We start from the raw sequence: 22,942 nt of genomic DNA on the forward strand, positions 1-22,942 counted from the left end.
CCTTATTTTATTAAATATATAATTCGAATACAGTATGCAAACTACAAGAACTACGAGATTTATGACATCAACCCCAACAGTTATTAGTTTAGAATTTAAACTATTCTCTTAAAAATCATGGATTAAAACTTAAAACTCACATTTGAAAGTTCAAGGTCCAAATATGGACATGTTTGAAAGTTCCGGGACAAAATAGAATGAACTTGAAAGTTAAAAAATATATATATATATATATTCAAACCAAAATTTTAACATTGTTTAGATAAATTTTAAATGAAAAATACTTAGGTACATCATAGATAGCACCTATCTTTGTGTATCCTACCAAATTGTCCGATCATAACTTGTCATATGGTAAATTTTACTTTTTTGTTTTTTAGAATATTTTAATATTTTTTAATGTGAGTGGTGAGAGAAGGGATGCACCTAAGTGTTATCTAAATTGAATTCATATTGTGTCACAATCCATCGAAGAATGGGGGAGCAAAGTTATACTTTGTTTAAAACACTAATAATTTTGATTCATCTAAGCGCATATGTACTGTGTTTGCAATCTAGAAACAGGAGCCATAAAATGAATTGAGATATGAATTATTTGATTCCATGTTCATAGCCACCTCACAGTCACTGACGCAACCCATTGTCAGATCTTAGTTTCAAATCCCAAATGAATGCTTACATTTAGACATATATAAATCAGTTATCAATTGTGTAATGAATGTAAGGCAACTAGAACTTGAGCTTGAGAAGGAAAGGCATTTTGTCTGAGAAGGGTGGATCAGAATATTTCCCAGTGAGTATTTGTGATGACACATACTGATTTGCAGCTTCAGTGTAATGAATTCCATCCCAATTGATATACTCCGAGCTATCGTCACAGCCTTTTGCAGTGACCAACGTCCCATTCAACGTCTTCGTTTGTCCACAGACAATTCGACTGTCGTAGTTAAGAGGTGGACCTCCATAGCCACAGCAAGCCATTATAGGTTGTTCAAACCCTGCCATACAAACAAAATGGAACAAGTCATTAGATTCAACAGGATTAACAGAAAATTAGACTAATCTACAAAGAACAGCAAGATGGCCAACCCAGTCGTGAATAATTGGCAATAAGATTCGATTTTATCGAGTAGATATCAATGTATGTGATGTTGCCATCGGTATATTGGCCCTGCAGCTTTTTACAGAGAGCATGAAGCTGTAGATTGAAGAGCTTGGCTGCTTGGTTATGTGAACTGACGCATCCAAATTCATCAATCTTTGATGGGTCAGTTCCAAATTTAGCAACATTCTGAGCCAAGCATCCTAAGGGACCTGTGTTGTGTATCCAAAAATTCCTGGCCCCTTGGTCGTACAGTTTCTGAAAAATAGGCAAAGGGGATTATTATGGAATGACAAACAAAGAAAACAAAAAGCGTACATGTAGAAAGTAGACATACAAGTCTACAAGTGTACATGTAGAAGAGAGAGAGAACAGTTTATTATTAGAGAGAAAATATAAGATTAAAAATTCAAAGGCTCCTGTGCTTGGTCATTTGGAATGCTAGATAATAGATTCAAGGTATTCCAATAAGGATAATCAACATAAATGTAATATTTTGCAGCTATAAAGTCTTATCATATGATATAGAAAATGAAATTGAACTTTCACCGTCTCCTTGTTCTGTTTTCCCACATTTTACACATGGGGCAAGCAATACTTAAGTTTCAGCCTAACAGGTCAGATTTTATATTATATATGTTAGTGCCCGACCCCATTTATGTTCTCAACTAATCTCATAGAACAAGCACAAACTTTAGCTACCCTGAGGCCAATTAAGGATTAGTGGCTTAATATTTCTATAAAAGATGATTATTTCGACTAAAACCATCATCAACAGCCAAGCAATTATACAAAGTAACCTCCAAAAACACTAAAAATCAAGCTATAAAAATATCCAGATATAAAAAAAAGATACCTAAATCCAACACAAAATCAAGTAGTTTAAAAACACATCTAAAGTAAATTGCCATTGTGCAAAGATAACTTGAAAGAAAGCATTAAATCTAACCTGAACTCCACTCTCAAACTCAGCTAAAATGGTAGGTATTGAGGCAAGAATTTGGTCAAGAGTTTTGGAGTAAAATGCACCAGCAAGGTCATTCTGACCAATATCAAACATGTAAAGCCCCTTCTGGAAGTAATCTTCAGCTGGAAGATACTTATCAAGTTTCTTACCACCTAAAGAAAGCAACTGAAAAGATCTTTAAAAAAATTGTATGTTCTCTCCCGGATTTCAATCTTCATGTTCAACAAGATTACCAAAATACCTTTTCCTTCTCGAAGCTCAAGAACTCTAGCTTTGAAATGAAGAAACTGATTCACCTGAACCCCAAACGAAAAAGGGCTAACAGAGGTAGCAGTTGCTGGAAGAACAGTCGAGCCTGCCGCTGCATAGTTGCATCCCTTTCGAAAATTTGGCGCGCCAAGGGAATCAAGATACGGATTCAAATAAGGCATATCCATGGCATCCACTGCGGGAAATAAGATCGCAAAGAACATTGAAAAAGGTTAGCACACGATTGCAGAAAAAGCACAAGAATCTCTCGTATTGAAAAAGAGAGAACGGGGAAAACTTAAAAGAACAGAAAATTACTCGTGAAAATAACAAAACAGGGGAAGTGGGAGATGGGAGCGTTAAGAAGTGAAAAAAAAAAAAGAGAGAGAGAGAGAGAAAATCAACGAGAATCTAAGGCATCTAAAAAGGTGAAAAACAAGGGAAATACGAGATTGCAGAGACGAAAAACGAAAACCCAACTCGCAGAACAGAAAATTAAATGGAAAATCAACCACGGAACAGAAATTCCAGAGAAACCCAAGAATCAAAGTATCAGGAAAATGGGGAAGAAAAACAGGGGACATGTGAGATCGTAGAGTTGAAAACCGAAAAGGGTGGAAGCGAAACAGAAAATTACAGAGAAAATCAACGATGAGGCGGCCATCGCAGTATCTCCCAGAGGGATGTCCGAAGAAGCGGCGGCCATACGGGGGGTTAATGGTCTCAATGGCGGCACCCACAAGGCAGCCGGTGTCGGAGTTGGAGTCTCCGAAGTTGAAAACCGCCGGGCTTGAGAAAGGGTTGGATCTGGCAATGGGAAGGCAGAGGAGGAAGAAGGTGAGGATTTGGGTGAGAGCGGGCATGGCCGGCGGTGGAAGGGAGGAGGATTTGGGTGCGGCATTGATGTGGGGGTTGAATTTATATGGGAGAAGTGATGAGAACCCAGAAATGGAAGAAGAAAAGTGATGGCGTTGAAGGAATGGTTGGTAATGGTGGGTCAGTTCAGTGTGCAGTAAAAGCAAAAAGACGAAGGAAGGATGAGGAAGGGACAAAGCAATGGCAAGGGATACGGTTTTGTAGCGTAGCCGTAGGAATTTGCTGTGACTTGTGATTTTGGATGCCTAAAGCAGATGGAGCAATTTTATAAGCAGGGGACCCGCTTTAACATGTGAGAATTTTTGTCATGTGATGGAGTATTAATCATTATTTTTCAGTGTCGATTTCAAATATACAAATCAAAATATTTATAAATATAACCAAATTTCTTTACCTACAACAAATAGCCACAGATTATTATTTATATAAATATTTTCAGCTGTTTAGAATAGATAATTCAATAAATAGACCGTCATATTTTAATATTATTTATAAATATTTTCAAAAATTTTATCATTTAAAATAATTTTTCTATTTTTCATCTAAAAAAATAAGAAGTTAAATGATAGGAAGAATTAAATCTCAAACTTTAAAATAATAATAATAAATAAATTTAATTTATTGCTAGACTTAAACATACGTTTGTTGATGGAGTAGAAATTAGAAAACTTTAGGTTCTGTTTGGTAATCACTTTAATTTTATTTGGTTATTATTTCATTTTGGTTTATGGGTTTCTTAAAATAAAATATACTTTCTCTAAATTTCTTACCATTATTTGCATATTTCTTGAGGATAAGAGTTAATTGTTAGTCAAGTTCCAAAAATAAAAATAAAAACTAATGCTCCATTTGGTAACCATTTGGTTTTTTTGTTTTTGTTTTTTAAAATAAACCCTATCTCTCCACATTTTTTACCATGATTTGCATCTTTCTTAAGTACAATGGTTGAATTTTTAGCCAAATTCCAAATTCCAAAAACAATCTTTTGAAAGCTATTTTTTTAGTTCTCAAAATTTGGCTTGGTTTTTTAATCATTGTTGAAAAGTAGATAACAAATGAAGAAATTTGGAGATGGAAGTAGTATTCATAGACTTAATTTTTAAAAACAAAAACAAAAAATAAAATGGTTACCAAGCATGACCTTAATTTTTTTTAGTTTTCAAATTTTTGCTTGGTTTTTGAAAACATTAGTAAAATGTGGATAACAAAGCAATAAATTTAGACATAAAAATAGTTTTTATAGGTTTAATTTTCAAAAACTAAAAATAAAAAAATAAATGGTTATCAAATGGTAGGGGTGTTTAAAAAACTCGATGATCCAAAAAAATCGATCAACCCAATCCAACTGTGCGATTTGAGTTGGGTTATCAACCCATTTGAATTGGGTCGAATTCAAATAAATGATAATTTTGTAGATTGGATTGGTTCATAGATTCATCTAAAATAACCCAAACCAACCCAAACTTATTGTTAATTTTTTATTAAAAAAAAAATTTATGATACAATTATAGATACATATAATTATTTAAGTTTTTTTTATAAATAATTTATTATCTAATAACTTCTAAAAATAGTTTTTTAGTACTTTGGAAAGAAAAAAAATCATTATATAATTTGAAATTATGTTTAAATCTTAATTCAATATATAAAAATAATTAAATCAACTATTTTCATATTAACATCTTACTTTTTTTAAGAACATAAATTTAAATAAATAACCTTATTAACTCGAACCAACCCAATCCAAATGTTTTATGGCTTAGTTGGGTTGGGTTCATTGTTTTTAATAAGAGTCATCTAGGTTGAAGAAATTAATAACCGAACAATTGGATTGAGTCTAAAAAGCTTCAATCCAACCCAACCCACGAACACCCCTATCAAATGGGTCATTAGTTTTTTTATTTTTTATTTCTGAAAATTAAGTTTATAAACACTTCTTTCACCTCTAAATTTCTTGTTATGTTATCTTACTTTCTATTAGTGTTTTAAAAAATCAAGAACCAAAACCAAAATCAAATGGTACCAAATCAAAAACCAAAATTGAATTAATTTCCAAAAACCAAAATCAAATGGCTACCAAATGTGACTTTTTTCCTTCATATTTTCTAATAAACTATCTCCATTTTGCTAACTCAAATTTACATTGGTTTAGAAAATACTTTTGATCACTAAGGCATTCCTTGGTAAATATTTTTTTTAATTTTTAATTTTTAAAATTAAGCCTATAACCACCTATTCTACCCTTAAATTTATTGGTTTATTATCTACTTTTTACCAATACTTTCAAAAACTAAATTAAGTTATGAAAACTAAAAAATATATATATAGTTTTATTTTTGAAATTTTACTAAGAATTTAATTGAAATATGAAAAATTTTGTAAAATATTTTGAGAAAATATGTTTAATTTCAAGAAGAAGAAGAAGAATTAAATAGTTACGGGCCTAAACTTTTATAAATGCAATAAGTAAGTCATATAATTTAGATGGACAAAATACATATTTAGTTTTTGAGGTTTGAATTTGATATCTATCTAGCCCCTAACTTTTAAAAATGGCACCATAGTCTTCAAATTTTGAAAAATAATTCTACATGGTGTTTTGTGTATTTGTTGTGTAATGAAAAAGTATTTAGGCCCATTTGATAATATTTTGGTCTTTTGTTTAAATCTATTTCATCCACATTTCTTACAATGATTTGCATATTTCTTAATTATAATAATTAAATTCTTAATCAAATTTCAAAAATAAAAATAACTTTTTGAAAACTATTTTTTTTAGTTCTCAAAATATGACTTAGTTTTTTAAACCATTGATGAAAAGTAGATAACAAAAGAAGAAATTTAGGATTGGAAGTAATGTTCATAGGCTTAATTTTAAAAAACAAAAATAAAATGGTTATGAAACGGGGCCTTAATAATTAGGTTGATGATTATGTATCCCTGAGTTGGCAAATTTAGTAATTTACAACTATTTTTTTTTATTAGTGATTTAGCTCCTCTTTCTTTCATCTCCTCCTTCCTCTTTTCTTCTTCCTTTTCACTAATGAAGCTTGATGTTGTTGTCTGTTGCCCTCGCCCATCCCCGCTTCACACAACTGCAACTTCACTAAGCCCACAATGTAGCCAAAAACTTCCCATAACAGAGACACATTAAACAAAACCAATTTCGGGGACTAAATAGTAATTAGACAGCTCCTACTTTTAATTTTTGTAACAATTTCATCTTCAAACTTTAGTTTCTATCTATGCTTTTGAATGTGTAACTATTTAATCTCTTTGTGAAAATATTGTTCAAATTGATTCAACTTTCTTACCTATATAGATCAATAAATTAATTAGAAACGAAATATGTCTTTATGAACTACCAAGATTAAGTTGCTACAATATAGAAACAACACAAAGTTTTTCACTCCATAGGCCAAATTGTTTTTTTTTAAAAAATATATATATACTTTCATAAATATTGAAGGATCAAAAGTATTTTTTAATCTTTAATTTCTTAAAATTTAATACTAACATATATTTTTATATAGCGTATAAGTTGAAATGAAACAAACTTTAAAGTGTCATCTAAAAAAAAATAGAATTTAAATTAAGAAATCAATTTAATTTTGAAGATAATAAGGATGAATATTCCTCATTTCAATCCCATATTTGTTTCTAATTTCTAATCTATATGTGTGAGTAGAAAGTACTTTATTTAAGAAACAATGAACAACTTCGTAATTTAATTTTCTCTAAATTTTTGTTTAATATGCATTTTTAAAAATATATTATCATAGTGTGATTTAACTAATTTTATCTATCTAGAATTTCAAAACTCAAGGGATTAGATTGGAAATAAAGATTGAAAGATTGAGGATAGATAAGTATTTCAATTACCATTTTATCTTAATTGTTTTTTTCCTTAATTGTTAGATCAAAATATCGTAAGCAATTGAGTTATGTTTAGATTCACCGCATATTATCCTAATTGTTGTTGTTTTTTTTTTGTTCTTAATTTTTTTTTTAAATTATGACAACCAAATTGGAGATTTAAAGAAAATTTAAAACTAATGTCAAAATGGCTTGGAGGAGGGAAAATTATCTCTTCAGCCTCCGAATTTTAAAGAGTGTGTGTTTGGTCCTTAAGTTTTCAAAATCTAAATTTTGAGTGCTCGAGTTTCTATAAATAGGTCTAAAAGATCCATACCGTGATTTTTTATTATTTTAAATTAAAGAATAAAATGTTGAATTACCTCCTCTCTATTTTTTTTAACTTATTTTTTAATTCCAAATGTCATGTTTATTTAAATCTATAACAAAAAATTACTCTATGGACATTTTTTATATATAGAAAAGACTTTGTGAACCATTTAATTCTATTCTCAAAATTTAAGGGACTAAAAATGTATATTTTAAAAACTAAGGAACCAAATATACCTATTTTAAAAAATTCGAGACTAAAATGTATATTTTGAAAATGTATGGATCAAAGGCACCTATTTTTTTAAAATTCAAAGTTTTCCCTCAAAAGATAGAAAACCTTACTTAAACCCACAAGGCAATTCAATTCAAACATGAGGATCTTTTTATTAATAGTACAAAATATTAGTTTAACTATGTATATGGATGATTATTTTAATTTCAACACGAGAGTTACATACATAAACTTATCATTTGATCTCAAAAAAAAAAAAAAAAAATTCAAAACTCTTTTACGTCTAGATTTAACCTCAGAACAAGAACAATGATCATAAATTTTTGATACGTTGATAAAACTATGAAACAGCCTCAGACAAAATCAATGTTATCATCATTTTACTTCAAAATAATAATAATAATATTAAAATAATATTTTGATCCTTATTCTTTGAAATTATTTAATTTTAATTTATATATTTAGATAATGTACTTTAAATAAATCCTAAATTTAGTTCTCAAAATTAATTTTTATCAAAATTGATTAAATAGATATACAATTAAACACAATATGTGAATATGTTTTAAAATTTATAGTCGGATTGAAATTATAAAATAGAAATTTAATTAAATTGAAGGTTTATACAATAGAGACCATAATGATATTTTAATATCATAAAAAATCACGAAATTCAAGATTAACATGGAGAACGATAGAGCAGACACTAGAAATATATATAAAAGCGAGTGTCGAAAAACTTACTGAGAAAATCAACGATGAGGCGGCCATTGCAGAACCTTCCAGACGAAGATGTATTGAAGTAATTTTTTCCATACGGCAAATTCAGGCTAAATCCCTTGCCGGCGACGAGTTCGCCGGTGTCGGAGTTCGAATCGCCGAAGTTGAAGGCCGCCGGATAATCGTACGAACTTCCAACCCGGAAAACTGTCGAAAGCATGAGCGGAATCACGAAGGATTTGATGAAAGAAATCGCCATATTTGTCGTCCGATTATTCAGAAACAGAGTCGGAGGATTTTGATGTTCCGATGAGGAAGAATTATTCCGGCGGGGGAATTTATCGGCGGAGAAAGAAGGTTAGGGTTTAATTCAAGGGAAGGCAATGTGAAAGGTTGAAGCTAAGCTTTGTCTTGGCCGGAATATATACACTAACTCCCAACATTTTTGTAGTCAACAAGAAATTAAAAATTGGCTGTTTAACTAAGCCAGCAAATACTAACTAACTTGGATTTAAAAATTAATTTTAGACCTTTTTTCTTTATATTTTTATTAAGTTTTTATTTTTGAAAATTAAATTTACTTATACACACTATTATTACTTATACATTTGATTAATTGTTTTAAAATAAACTGTTAAATAGATTTGCGGTCTATTATTGATAGACAATATCATTTTGTCATATTTATAAAATGAACGAAATCAAACCAATTTTCAAAACTAAAAATTAAGTCTAGTATTTATGATTTTTTTTTTAGATTTTGAAAATTAAGTTTATAAACACTATCTTCACACATAAATTTTTATGTTTTTGTTATTCACTTCTTATTAATATTTTCGAAAATTAAACGGAGTTTTGATAACTAAAAAAATAAGTTTCACAAATTTGTTTTTATTTTTAAAATTTGACAAAGAACTAACGTGTTTCTTTAAAGATTGCGAATAGAAAAATTGAGAAGAAAGCAAGCATAATCTTCAAAAATAGAAAACTACAAATGAAATCGTTATCGCATGATGCCTAAGGCTCTAACTGTTTGGTAACCATTTGATTTTTAATTTTTTATTTTTGAAAATTAAGTCTATAAACACCACTTCCATCCATTGGTCTCTATGTTTTGTCATCTACATTTTAAGAGCATTTTCAAAGTCAAGATCCGAAAACTAAAAAAAAAAAAAATTAGCTTTCGAAAACTTGTTTTTTGGTTTTTGAAAATTGGCTACGATTTCAAATATTTACTTAGAAAATATGAAAACCATGAAAAAAAAATAGAGAGAAAATAAATATAAATTTCAAAAAAAAAAAAACCCCAATGATTATCAAACGAGACTTTAGTTTTCAAAAACTTATTTTTATTTTTTTAAATCTGATTAGAAATTCAAGCATTTCTTTAAGATAGATGAAAACCACGAAAGAAGAATGAAAAGACAACCATTTTAAATTTTAAATAATATATATTTATTTGGTATCTGAACTTTAAAAGAATGTTGTTGAATTGGGATATGTGAGCAGTACTTACTTTTATCACTCAATTTTTTGATTTCCTTCATTGCTGTTTAGGATTTCTTTTAAGATGTCACTTATCCATTAAGCTGAGTTAAAATAGTATGGCTAAGTAGTTAAACTTTAATAACTCAAGCATTGGTAAATAATGTGGCAAGTTATTAAAGAATATTTGGATTAGATTTTAACTTTAGGCCATTACTTTGGTCAGAAATTAAAGCAGAAAATATGGCTAAGAGACAATATCCATCAGATTTATATGTGTCATTTTTAGGCATAATCATATCTAATTTGTTAGATTGAGTTTTAATTAATCCTTGCCAATAAATTATAAGGGCTAAAAATGTAAACTGCAGTTAAAGTTACAATTAGTTACAAAAGACAAATATAATAAAATGAAACCAGATTTGATGGGAGAGCCCATTTTGCAATTACAAGTATATATAAATATATAAAGACAATATTGAAGTTAAAAGTTTTAAACAAAACTTTATTTATATATATATAAAAAAAGTATATGTATTTAAAGAAACTTTGCTAAGAAAAGAAAATTATCATTATGCAGTCAAGCAAAAAAGGGATGTTAAAAAATTTTCCTCTCTTTCATTCTCCATTGAGATACAAAATTTTAATTATTTTACACATTCCAAAGTGAGAAAAATCCTAATGGGAAAATTGTTTTACTTTAATTTAAGGGTCTTAAAAAGGAAGACAAAGAAAGAAGAGTGAACATGAAAACATTATATGGTATGTAATATGATTTTAATTTGAGAGAATTTCATAGGGTGAGAGGATATATATTTAAATCAAATTTCAATATTTGGTCGCTAATTTTTTTTTTAATATATATTTTAATTTTAATCTTAATATATTTTGAATAAAATTTACTAGATGTCTCTAACATTTATGAAATGCAACGAAATTGATTAGGGTTAGTGATATCGAAATAAGAAGTAAGATTGGACCAATTCCAATACTAAAAGGAAATTGATTAGAGTTAGTGATATCGAAATAAGGAAATTGATTAGAGTTAGTGATATTGAAATAAGAAGTAATTAAGGTCGATCAAATTCCAACTAAGATTTAATGTAATGTTGGTGTTAATGTTTAAAGATTTAGACATTTGGGGTGTTTTTTTTTCTTTTTTTGTGAGAAGTTATGTGGTCTGAATTAGATACTATAGCTTGTGTTTATTATAGTACATGGGTTATAATAGTCTATGTTTGAGGTGCAGATTATTTTAGTCTAGATTACAATTATAATAGTATGTATTTGGGGTACAGACTTGGATTATAATAGTGTGTGTTTAGGGTATAGACTATTTTAATTTGGATAAGAAATATTAAATATTGTAATAAAGAGGAAAAAAAAGAATATGAGTAAAAAAAATAGTAAAAACAATGTAACAATAATGGATTTGAAATGGTAATAATGTTGTTAATTGTAAGTTATAATAGTTGATAACATTAAATGTTCTAATTGGTAGGTGCCTCAAACATGGGGTTGACTATAATAGCTCACTCTACCAACTTCAAGTCGGTGACCCAAATACCCTTTAGAACGATAAGAGAGATGATTATGAAAAAAATAATATATATTTAATTAGGCAATACACCAATTAATAGGATTAATTTCCTATTGATTTTTTTATGTGGGTGTAATATTTTTTTATCATATTTAACATATGTTTGACTGATAATTTTTTAGCTATAAGTTGGAAGGTGTTTTTTTTTTTAAAAAAAATCTTTTTGAGTAATATAAGTTAGAATTTTAGGGTGGGTTTGGAGTTGTTTTGGGAGGGATATAAGTTATTATTATTTGTATTTTTTTTCTTGATAAAACATAATTAAATTGGTTAAACTCACTTTTAAAAACTCGTTAATTTTGCACCGATTTTAAAATCAGTTTCCTATTTTAAATTAATTTAAAATTTAAAATTTTTTTCATCTTCTAATTTTCATAAATTTGAATGCATCCACTTTTTAAAAAATTTACACTATATTGATTTTTTTTTAAATAAAACTATTTCCCTAGATATTAAAACTTAACCAACAACAAACAAAATATATCATCCTAAACCATAATTTAAAACTATAAATTATAATTTTTTTTAATAATAAGTATATTTTAGTTATTATATCTAAAAAAAATACTTTAGCATTTATTTATTATTTTATTTTACAGTTGATTTTTTTAAAAATACAGTTACCAACAATTATTTTAAAAGCCATGTATTAATTTAAGAAACAATTATTTTAAAAACTACAACCACCCCAAACTAAGTCTTAAGTAGGAGTTTCCTCTTGAATACTAGCGCATAAGGGCAATATTATTAGAGCTTCTTTTTTACCCAATTTAGTCTTACATTAGACATCCTTTACTTCAAAGCAAATTAAAAAAATAAAAATAAAAATTAAGGACTTTGATGATGTTTACTAAAATTAGTGCAAGAATATAATCTATTGGTAGGACTAACTGCTAATTTGAGAATTTCTACACACCATATGACCATAAGAATGGATAAAGCGAATGGCCAGAAATTAAAGCAGAAAAATGGTTGAAGCCTAACTAAGAGACAATGTCCAATTAGATTTATATTTATCATTTGTAGGTATTATCATATCTAGTTTGTTAGATTGAGTTTTTATTCATCCTTGCCAATAAAATATAAGAGCTAAAATGTAAATTGCAGTTAAAGTTACAAGTAATTATAAAAGACAAATAATAAAATGAAATCAGATTTGATGGGAGAGTCCAATAATTTTGTAATCACAAGTATGCACAAATATATAAATTAAAGACAATATTGAAGTTAAACAAAACTTTGCTTTCAGAAAAAGAAAAAAAAAATATATATATATATATAAAGAAAGTTTGCTAAGAAAAGAAAATGATCATTTTGTTTTCTAAAAAGAAAAAAAAGAGACCATTTTGCAATCAAGCAAAACTGGGTTGTTCGAAAATTTTCTTCTCTTTTTTCATTTTCCATTAAAATAAAATTTTAATTATTTTACCCATTCTTATTATTATGGGAACTTGTTTTACTTTAATTTAAGGGTCCTAAAAAGGAAGAGAAGGAAATAAGTATTAACATGAAAATATTATAGGGTATATAATATGTTTTGTTTTTGTTTTTGTTTTTGTTTTTTTTTTTTTCTAATTTGAGTGGATTTCATAGGGTGGAAATTTGAGAAGATATATACATAGACTTTATATAGTTGTATGAGTGTCTTGGAGAAATGTGTTATACTATATGTATACACAATTGTTATTGCTTTTTATTAGTTGTGTAAATTTTCCTTTATCGGTTGTTGGCCCTCATATCTTTGACATTTCGTTTGGATTGTTGTCCCGTTTTGACATTTTTCTCTTTTTGCCTTTCTTGGATATTGGTGTTTTTTTTTTCCTTTTGTAGTTCGTAGGTCTGTCTGGTGATTTGGGAGTGTTATTATTGCCCTTTTTAGTGCTACTATAAAAGGTGTTGTTTTGTATTGCCGCCGTGGTTTTTTGACCTTTATGTGTGTTCGTGCTAAAAAGAATATATTGAGGTGTTGGTGGTTTGGCTATTGATGTGTTTTTTTGACATTGTTATGGTATTGGTTCGTGTGGGTTATCTGAATGCTTTTGGCTTGGTAGTGGACATCTTGAAAATAAGAAGTATCAAGTTTAGGGGACCTAAACATACAAGATCTAACAGTAAGAAGCCTGAATTTCAGGGAAAGCTTGAACAGTACAAAGATCTTGAAACAATTATAAAAATATTTAGGAGGAGTCTAAACGTTTTATTTGTTTAGTTTATTATAACACAAGATAGTTCATCTATTCGATAAGGTTGTTTACTTGTAAACTTTTGATATTAGTGAATCTTCTTTTTAAATTGGGCTCTTAGCCCCCCACATGTAGGTGAAGTTACACCGAATTGGATTAACAATTCTTGTATTAATTCTTCTATCTTTTTGTTCGCATTGTTGGCAATTTTTCTCGTATCATTAGATCCAACAAGGTATCCCTTAGATTAATTTTCATTTTTCATTTGGTATTAGAGTGGGTTTCGTTGTTTATTACCTTGCTAGCTTCTCAGATGGAAACGTTTAAAGAAGGCGGATTCACTACCAGATCTTTAATGCTTGATGGGACTATCTACTTATATTGGAAAGCTAGAATGATTGTATTTCTTAAATCCATTGACGATAAGACTTGGAAAGTTGTTATGATAGGGTAGTCTCACCCTGTACTTACTGATAAAGATGGGAAAGAGTATCTCAAATACGAGAAAGACTGGATTGAAAATGAAGATGAGGCTACTCTGGGCAACTTTCATGCATTAAATGCTATTTTTAATGGAGTTGATAAGAATATTTTCAGACTCATCAATACTTGTGTGTCTACCAAAGAAGCTTGAAAAATTTTAAAGGTGGCGCATGAAGGAACCTCTAAAATAAAAATGTCACGATTGTAGATTCTCACTTCAAAATTTGGGTCCCTCGAGATGATGGAGGAAGAAACTATAGTTAACTTTAATGTTCTTCTAAACATTGCAAATGAGTCTTTTGCTCTCGGTGAAAAAATATTTGAAGAAAAGTTAGTTCAGAAGACCCTTCGGTCCTTACACGCTTTGATATGAAGGTAACAACTATTGAGAAAGCAAACGATATTTTCACAATGAAGATGGATGAGTTGTTTAGATCCTTGCAAACTTTTGAATTAACATTTGATGTAGAAGTTGATAAAAAGGGTAAAGACTTAGCCCTACATACAATTTACAATGTAGAAGCTTATCAGAACTTTTTCTCTGTTAACAAAGAAATTCAGTAAAGTTATGAAACGTTTAAACAAGTATTCTGATAATTATAATCCTCACATATCAGGGACATCAGTAACTCTTAGAATTAAAGTTACTAGTAGTTAGAAAAGACAAATAATAAAATGAAATCAGATTTGATAGGAGAGTCCAGTTTTGTAATTACAAGTATGTATAAATATTTGAAGACAATATTGAAGTTAAAATTTTAAACAAAACTTCATTTTCAAAAAAAGAAAAAATATATATATTTAAAGAAACTTTGCTAACAAAAGAGAAAAGGATCATTTTGCAATCAAGCAAAATTGGGTTGTTCGAAAATTTTCTTCTTCTTCTTCTTCTTCTTCATTTTTTTTTTCATTTTAATTAAAATATAAAATTGTAATTATTTTACACATTCTTAATTGGGAATCCTATTGGGAACTTGTTTCACTCTAATTTAATGGTCTTAAAAAGGAAGAGAAAGAAATAAGTGTTAACATGAAAACATTATATGATATATAATATGGTCTTTTTCTTCTAATTTGAGAGGATTTCACACGGTGGAAATTTGAGGAATATCTTACGACAAATATCCATTTATATCTCTAAATCTTGGGAGTTGTATAATTTAAACCTGATTAATAATTGTATTAATTTAAATCCTGAACTTTTATAAGTATATTAATTCAAACCTCAAAATAATAATTGTATCAATTTAAATTCTGAATCATAAATATATCAATTTAAACTCAAAACTTTTATAGGTATATCAATTTGAATCCTAAACTTTCACTATATCGAAATAAAATATAATGAAAGGTTTAAATTAATATACTTGTGAAACTTAAAGGTTTAAACTAATACATTTATGGAAGTTAAAGATTTAAATCGATACAACTGTTAATTTGGGGTTTGAATATAATTGATACACTCATGAAAATTTAAGGTTTAAATTGATATAATTATTAGGTTAAATTTTAAATTGATACAACCCTAAAGTTCATGGGAGTAAACTGATATTTTTTCAATACTTTATATAGTTATATCACATGAGTGTTGGATAAATGTGTTATACTATATGCATATATATAACTAAGTATATATTTAAATTAAAATATCAATATTTGATTCCTTAATTACATTTAATATATAATTTAATTTTAATTTTAATATATTTTGAATAAAGTTGATTAGACGTCTCTAACATTCATCAAATGGAAAAAAATGATTGGGATCAGTGACATCGAAATTCGAAGGTCGGACGAATTCCAACCCTGAATGTTATTTGGACTTTAAAAAAAATTTAATATAATGTTGGTCGATGTTGAAAGATTTGGCGAGTACTTTTCTTTTCTAATAGTGAAAATAAGTGTGGATGTCTTTTCCTTGAATAGACCAGGTTTAAAATATCGATGTTTTATTGAAATATCGAAGTCTTATTTATACGAAAATATTGATAGAAATATCAATAAATATTGATGTCGATGGATATTTTTAAAAGATTTATAAATTTAGCCATCTATTTTTGTCCGATCTTATTTAAAATAAATTTAATTAATAATTTAATTTTTCTTAATTTTGTTAATTTTAATTGGATGGTTTTCCACTTTTTTATGCTAATTTTTAGCTCTTTTTAACTTTTATTTTAGTTTGGTTGAAGTAACCAATTTAGTTAGGGTAAGAAAAAAAAAAACAAAGCAAATGTGGACAAATTTTGAATTTAGTTTTAATTGCCCAAAAGTTGTTCTTCTTATTTAAGAATTTGATAATTTTGATAAATTTCAAATTTGAAATAAGAATCAACAAAAAGAAAATAATATTTGGAGTAAGGTTTTTGGGTTTTATATATCCAACTTTCTCCGAAAAAATCAAAGCCACTATTTCATAGAAATCTCTTCTTTTCTCTTCGGAAAAAAAAAAAAAAAAAAAAAGAACTCTCATTCTTCTCTAGAAACCCTAGAGAGTCTCATCCATAACAACCCCAAAATCTTCCTTTTCTCTTCCAAAAAGAAACCTAGCAACTATACCCCAAATCTCCTCTTCTTTAGAAACCCTAGAGCCTCCATCCTTACCTACATAAAGGGAAAGTTCCACATAAAAAAAAACTATACAATGCCAAGAATCCAACACACGAGAAAAACTTAACTTAGTTTGGTAGGACTTTGGTCCCAAGGATCCATACTTCAGACAGTAAGAGAGTTTAGTGTTTTGGATTTCAAAATTTTTTTCTTGTTTTTCTTTTTTTCTTCAAACTCCCCTAAAAAAAAGGAAAAAAAAAAAACTAAGGGATCGTTTGGTTGGAGGGATTTCTGCATGAAAATTAGCACATGTATCCAAATCTCATGTTTGTTTCAAAGTTTTCAACAATTTGTCTGGCATAAGCTATTTTCAGACATTCTCATTTCCCAAAGACAAAGGTTTTCTATTTCATTCCAAAACTGTGAGTTTTCTCTTTTTCCTTCATCTATTTTTATTTTATATATAATTTCACTTTAAATCTAGTTAATTGGTTAAGTAATTAATATTAAGGGAAATTATTTCAAATGGTAAATCCGTTGAAAATATTTACAAGATATAGCAAAATTTTAGAACTATCAATGATAGACATTGATAGACACTGATAGATTCTATCAGTGTCTGTCACTGATAGACATTGATAGAAGTCCATCAGTGTCTATCAACATCTATCATTGATAGTTCTAAAGTTTTGTAATATTTTGATTCATTTTTCTATATTTAAAAACAGTCCTAATATTAATTTAATAAAAATAATATAAATATTTATTTTAATAAATCAATAATAGTCTATTAAAATATTTACTTAACTTATTGTTATAATAAAATTTTATTAAATGAATACAATTATTTTTTTTTACATAAATTAATAATTTATTAGCCAACAACTATTGGGTTTTATGTCCTAAACCTCGTGGTTAAACAATAAAACTTATTTTGAAAATTCAATAAGTTGTTATTGAGTATATGAAATTGTTTATTTCGTAAATTCAATAAACTAACAGATCCATGACTATTATATGAGAATTCGAACTTTATATGGAGACATAAAAGTGGATCAAGTTTAAGTAAATAGTCAAAATGGTCTATAGTATATGAATAGGGTTGGGTGCCTTATTCTGGTAATACTATCAGAAGCGACACACTCTGTAGTTGTTACAAGAAGTTGTAAAGTGCTATAGACGAAGTGATCCTAATTGTACATGTCATGACATGAGGAGTGGAGGCGTCCTGTGCAATGAGTTTGCACAAGATCGGACCACAAAACAAGTCACTCTTACTTTATAATGTTGTTTATTGTTTAAGACTGACTATTTCAAATCGATGACTTGGGTAACTTGACCTTAATCCAAAGCTAACTATGAACTCCTGTTTATTCGGGATTATCCTTAGATTTGCATAGTTGAGGGTTGACTCAACAGCATCGGCCAATAAACCTCCATTTCAGGGGGTAAGACCGGGTAGATAGCTGGGCACATAGAGTGCAAGATGGAATTCACTTCTTTCAGGGATAGTAGAGAGGTTGTTCCCTTAAGTGCTGACTTTGGATCTTGAATAAGGGACCCCATCCTCTCATTAGCCCGAGAAGGACTGAGTTTGATGATCGGATCAGAATTAGTAGGAATTAAGGAACAAGAGATAATCTCGGGGGGTAAACAGCCATTTGACCTAGCCATTATTACGAACAACCTGTGAATGGTTAACTTACTAATCATGTGGACATAATATATCTACAGTGAGGGGAGTGCAACTCTGGCTTTAGTGGAGCGACCCAGTAGTTAACGAATGGGGGTTAATTTAGTGTAAAGAGTTTAGCTAATTAATCTCGGATTGTTGGAGCCTATGATCTATAGGTCCACGAGGTCCTCTTACTAGCTCACAAATGGATTAGCCTTAGAGTAGCATGATAAGTTAATTTGAAACGTTCAAATTAGAATTAAGGGAATTAGTAATTATATGTGATATAATTACACGTTTAATTTTGAAATTAAACGAAATTAGAGAATCAATTAATATTTAAATATGATTTAAATATTAAATTCATGAATAGGGATTTATGGTAGTAGAATTGGTTATTAACTAATTTAATATTCGATATTAAATTAATTTAGAATTAATTAAATTGTTTAATTAATTAATTATTAATTTTATTAGAAAAATTAATTTTGAATTAATTTTTGTAAAAATAATATAATTTCAGTTTTAATTAATAAATAAAAATTTAATTTGAAAAATAATTTTAAATTAAAAAGAAAAAGAAGAAAATTGGAAAAATCCCAATTTCCCACTTTAAGCAAGAAGGTGAGTCACCTTCCTACTCACAATTCCATTAACAATTTAGTATGATCTTCAAGCTGGACCTTTAATTCATGCAACAATTACTTTGCATGAAAGTCATGCAATAAATACTGAAGATTGAAGTAGAATTCGGGCATGCAAAGGGTTGCATTTGACTGAAGAATTGCTATGAAGAAATGTTCTTCACACTGTCTTAAACCAGTGATCTTATTCTTCTTTTTTTTCCCCCTTAATCCAAACTTATTTTGAGTTCCACAACTCAATCTAAGACACCAAGAGTATAGTAGGGAAGGCCTTGAGATGGTTCACAAGCTGATTTGGAGAAGATTTGCAACTGAATTCGAGTTTCTAGTGTTTCTTCAAAGGTTTGTCATGAAACCCTCTTATTAATTTATGAGCATGCTTAATTTAAAGCCAAAATTAATGAATTAGAATGCTTAATGATCCATTTTTCTACCGTTGTGTGTTTTCTAACTCTAATAACAACAAGTGAGCCCTTTGGTAGACTTGAAGAAATTACATAATATCATAGTCAAACTTCACGACAAGTGAGCCCTTTGGATGACTTTGTTTCTACTCCGAGCATGCAAGCCTAAAAAGAGACTTTTAAAGATGTAGGTCATGGTAAAAGATTAAAATTTCTAGAAGAGTGATTGTCTGCAATAGAAGGCACTAATATTTATAGAGGCATTAAGGCAAGACAACTATATCTAGTCTCAGGCGTCATATTATCCTACCCAAGTTCAAGATGCCAAAATTTGAAAGGTATAATATGACAGTCGCTCCAAAAGCCATCTCGTCATGTGCTGCTGAAAGATGCCAGTCCATTCACATGATGACAAAATATCGATTCATCGTATTTGCAATGACCTAACTCGTATTATTTTATTTTGTGGTAATGAATTTATTCTCTATTGGGTATGGGGTATAATGATGGCGCTAAGAAGGTGCCAACCTAGTTGAGATGTTTTGATGCACCTACTGATCCCCCTTTCTCTTTAGTCATTTCTTCATAAAAAAAGATGGCCTAATTGGCTCAACTGCTTATTGGTATATGCAATTAGATAGCTCTCAAGTGCACGTATATTGAGACAATACAAGCATAGTATTAATTTGGTCTTAGATCATTTGAATCTCCATTATGTGGAAAAAGAAACAATAGAGACTTTGAAGGAATATGCTAAAAAATGTAGAAAAAATGGTCGCTCGGAGGCAACATCTATTAACTGATAAAGAAATATGGAAATGTCATAAATGTTTATAAGTTCTCTAAATATTCCATACTATGATAAAATTATAGAAAGAGCCTCAACAAAATTCTCTGACATTATAATGATATGAAAAAAAAAAATTAAGAGTGTAGTTAAAAGTGGAAAGATTACAAAATGATGTAGAAGTAGAAGTTAACACCATCAAAAGCATGATTCCACTAGAAGAAAAAGATGAAATACATGAGATCAACTTGGGGCAGAGCATTATTAGCCATCTGTCATCACCATCATTTATGAAGGAACCTGTGAAGACCCTGAGCGGAAACATGGATCGGTCCCAATTTCAATTTTACACAGAATGAAAATTACAGATCATGAATTATGCAACAACACAAAATTTACAGCATGCTATCAAAACTAAATAGAAAGAAAATTAGAGTTCAGAAACCTTACCCTTGAAGAACATTTCTTCATGTGATCCTCTTCTCCAAGAATGTTCATAAACAAAACGCAAACAAACCAAATTGGGCACCACCAATTGGAACCTCTTGTATTCTCTATTGGGATGAGAATCATAGAGAGAGCTTGTGTGCTTCTCTGATTTTTAAAAGAAGGGAAGAGAGAATTGGGAGGAGTAGTGAGAGTTTTTCTTGGGAATTTTACATAGCGATCACATAGATTGATTCTCTTGTCAAAACTCTTTTGTGAAGAAGAAGAAGATCACCACCCTCACACTACATAGATATTTGAGAGATATTAGGAGGAGGGAGTTAGAAAAATAACTCTCTCCATTTTAAATTCAAAATTTAAAATAAAAATAAAATAAAATAAATTAAAACTAATTTTAATTTATTTAATATATATAATTACATATTAACTAACTTAACATATGATATATAGTTACTATATGTTATATCCAATATAACATATAACCTATAGTTTATATTATATCAAATACAATATAACCTATAGTTTTTATTTCTCTCATTAATACATGGTATTTAATCTAAATCCCATTTATATTAAATTTAATTATGTGAACCCAATTCATATAATTAATATTTGAATCATATTCAAATATTTATTTTCTCTCAAATAAACTTTATATTATAATGTATCAAATACATTATAGTAATTATATCATATATAATTAAGTAAAATCAATTATATCACATATAATTAATTCCCTCAATTAATTTGAACAATTCAAATTAATCCAATTGATTCTCATTTAATCCCTGCTAAGCTATAGAGGGACCTCATGGACCTGTAGCTTGAAGCTGCAATGGTACTTGAATAATTAATTAAACTTCTTTAATTAATTATTCAACATCCATTAACCGTCGGGCACTCCATTGAAGACCAACAGTTGCACTCTTCGCACTACAGATATATTTCTGTATCTATTGGATATAACTAATTAACAGTACGATGAACTTTCACAAATTGCTCATAAGTACAACTAAGCCAAAATTACTGTTTTGCACCTATTGAATGAGAAATTTTGGACCAATCGCAAATCGCCATGTCATTCATTAAATTAATGGCGAAATCCCAAAATATTCAATTTGGGACTAATTAGGAGTTGAAATGTGTCCCGAATTGAAGTTGAAGATAAATTTCGATGACGCCACGTAGTTTCATCATGACCGTTGAATCAGATAAGATTAATTTGGCTCAATTTGATATAATTATTTGGGTTAAAGTCCAGTTGAGCCCAAAAATGAGCTTAATTTGGCCCAAAAATCAAAGTAGGTCAAAGTATAACCAATTGGGTCCAAGGGCCAGGTCCGTGGACCAACCAAGCCCATGAAGCCCACCTGAAAACTCTATAAATAGAGGAATTCTCTTTTGAGGGGGTCAAAAATTCTATATTCTAGAGAGCCCAGAGAGACTTCACCAACATGCAGAAGACTCCTAGACTCCTGAAGTTGCACACTCTTTGAAGACACAAGCCCTTTTGAAGGTACAAAGACTCTTCCAAGACTTATACTTCAAGAACGTTCGACGCTTCGCTTCTTCAACCCAAGCGCACTCATTTAGCTAAGAGAGAATCAGAGGATCAAGTGTTAGAGATTGAACCACAATGCATTAAATCAACATCTACATCAACACCAACTTAAGTCAACTCCACGAATTAAGTTTTTCCGAAAACCTCATATGAACAAATTGGCATGTCTAGTGGGACCATCTCTACCTCTCACCTCTCTCTCAGCACCAAAGCAAATCGATGACACCAAAGAAAGTCGCATTCAGAGCGTCCTCCGCAAGAAACTCTTACGCGGGACCTGTCACCTGCAGTCGTTCATAGAAAGTCACATAGGAGCAAGAACAAGGTTCCGTCATCGTGCACAACATCCTGAGGCAGATGATAGAGTCTCCGGAAGGCAGGATTTTCATCAAAGAGAATCCCTTGTTTGAAACTCTACTTTTGCCTCCAGCAAGTCGAAGAGGGAGTCACATTCAGATGTGATCTCTGTTATGATGGCAGATGTAACCATTGAAACGGCCATGGCAGATATGGAGAGGAAGATAAACTTTCTGATGAAAGCTGTCGAGGAGCGGGATCGATGCCTTAAAAGAACAAATGCAATCTCAAGAGGCTACTGAATTAAGTTGGGTGCCTGCTGTCAAAGCAACTGGCAAAGGGAAGACCATGTTGTAGGAACATTAGTTGCAACAATCAGCTTCGGTGACCTCTCTATCGGTGCAACAACTGTAGAATATGATCATGACCTCCATAAAGGCTCGTCTCAGGCCTCTTTAATGTATTCCAAGTCGTACACCTAGAGAATCGACA

General features: G+C 29.5%; 1 protein-coding gene across 2 annotated transcripts; it reads right to left on the bottom strand.

Annotated features, from left to right (window-relative positions):
- Nucleotides 1-570: 570 nt before the first annotated feature.
- LOC120069986 (GDSL esterase/lipase At1g54790-like) lies at nt 571-8,783 on the bottom strand. Of its 2 annotated transcripts, none has more exons than XM_090314495.1 (5): nt 8,359-8,783; nt 2,311-2,514; nt 2,052-2,221; nt 1,090-1,360; nt 571-998 (listed from the first exon to the last, which is right to left on the bottom strand). In XM_090314495.1, exons 1-5 carry the CDS (start codon nt 8,591-8,593, stop codon nt 730-732), a joined length of 1,149 nt encoding a protein of 382 aa, XP_090170621.1. In that variant the 5' UTR covers nt 8,594-8,783; the 3' UTR covers nt 571-729. The 2 variants fall into 2 exon arrangements, with proteins under 2 accessions (XP_090170621.1, XP_038877762.1); XM_039021834.2 differs by lacking the exon at nt 8,359-8,783 and adding an exon at nt 2,956-3,375.
- Nucleotides 8,784-22,942: the final 14,159 nt, after the last annotated feature.

The sequence above is a fragment of the Benincasa hispida genome, chromosome 6 (genome assembly GCF_027475165.1).
Source record: "Benincasa hispida cultivar pf3 chromosome 6, pf3_genome.v1.1, whole genome shotgun sequence".
Taxonomy (NCBI): Eukaryota; Viridiplantae; Streptophyta; class Magnoliopsida; order Cucurbitales; family Cucurbitaceae; genus Benincasa; species Benincasa hispida.

Coding starts and splice junctions, on each gene's coding strand:
- LOC120069986 (XM_090314495.1), bottom strand. CDS start 8,593: ATGGCGATTTCTTTCATCAAATCCTTCGTGATTCCGCTCATGCTTTCG. Junction 2,515..8,358: donor CCTCATCGTTGATTTTCTCA/GTAAGTTTTTCG, acceptor TATTTCCCGCAG/TGGATGCCATGGATATGCCT. Junction 1,361..2,051: donor AGTTTGAGAGTGGAGTTCAG/GTTAGATTTAAT, acceptor CCTATTTTTCAG/AAACTGTACGACCAAGGGGC.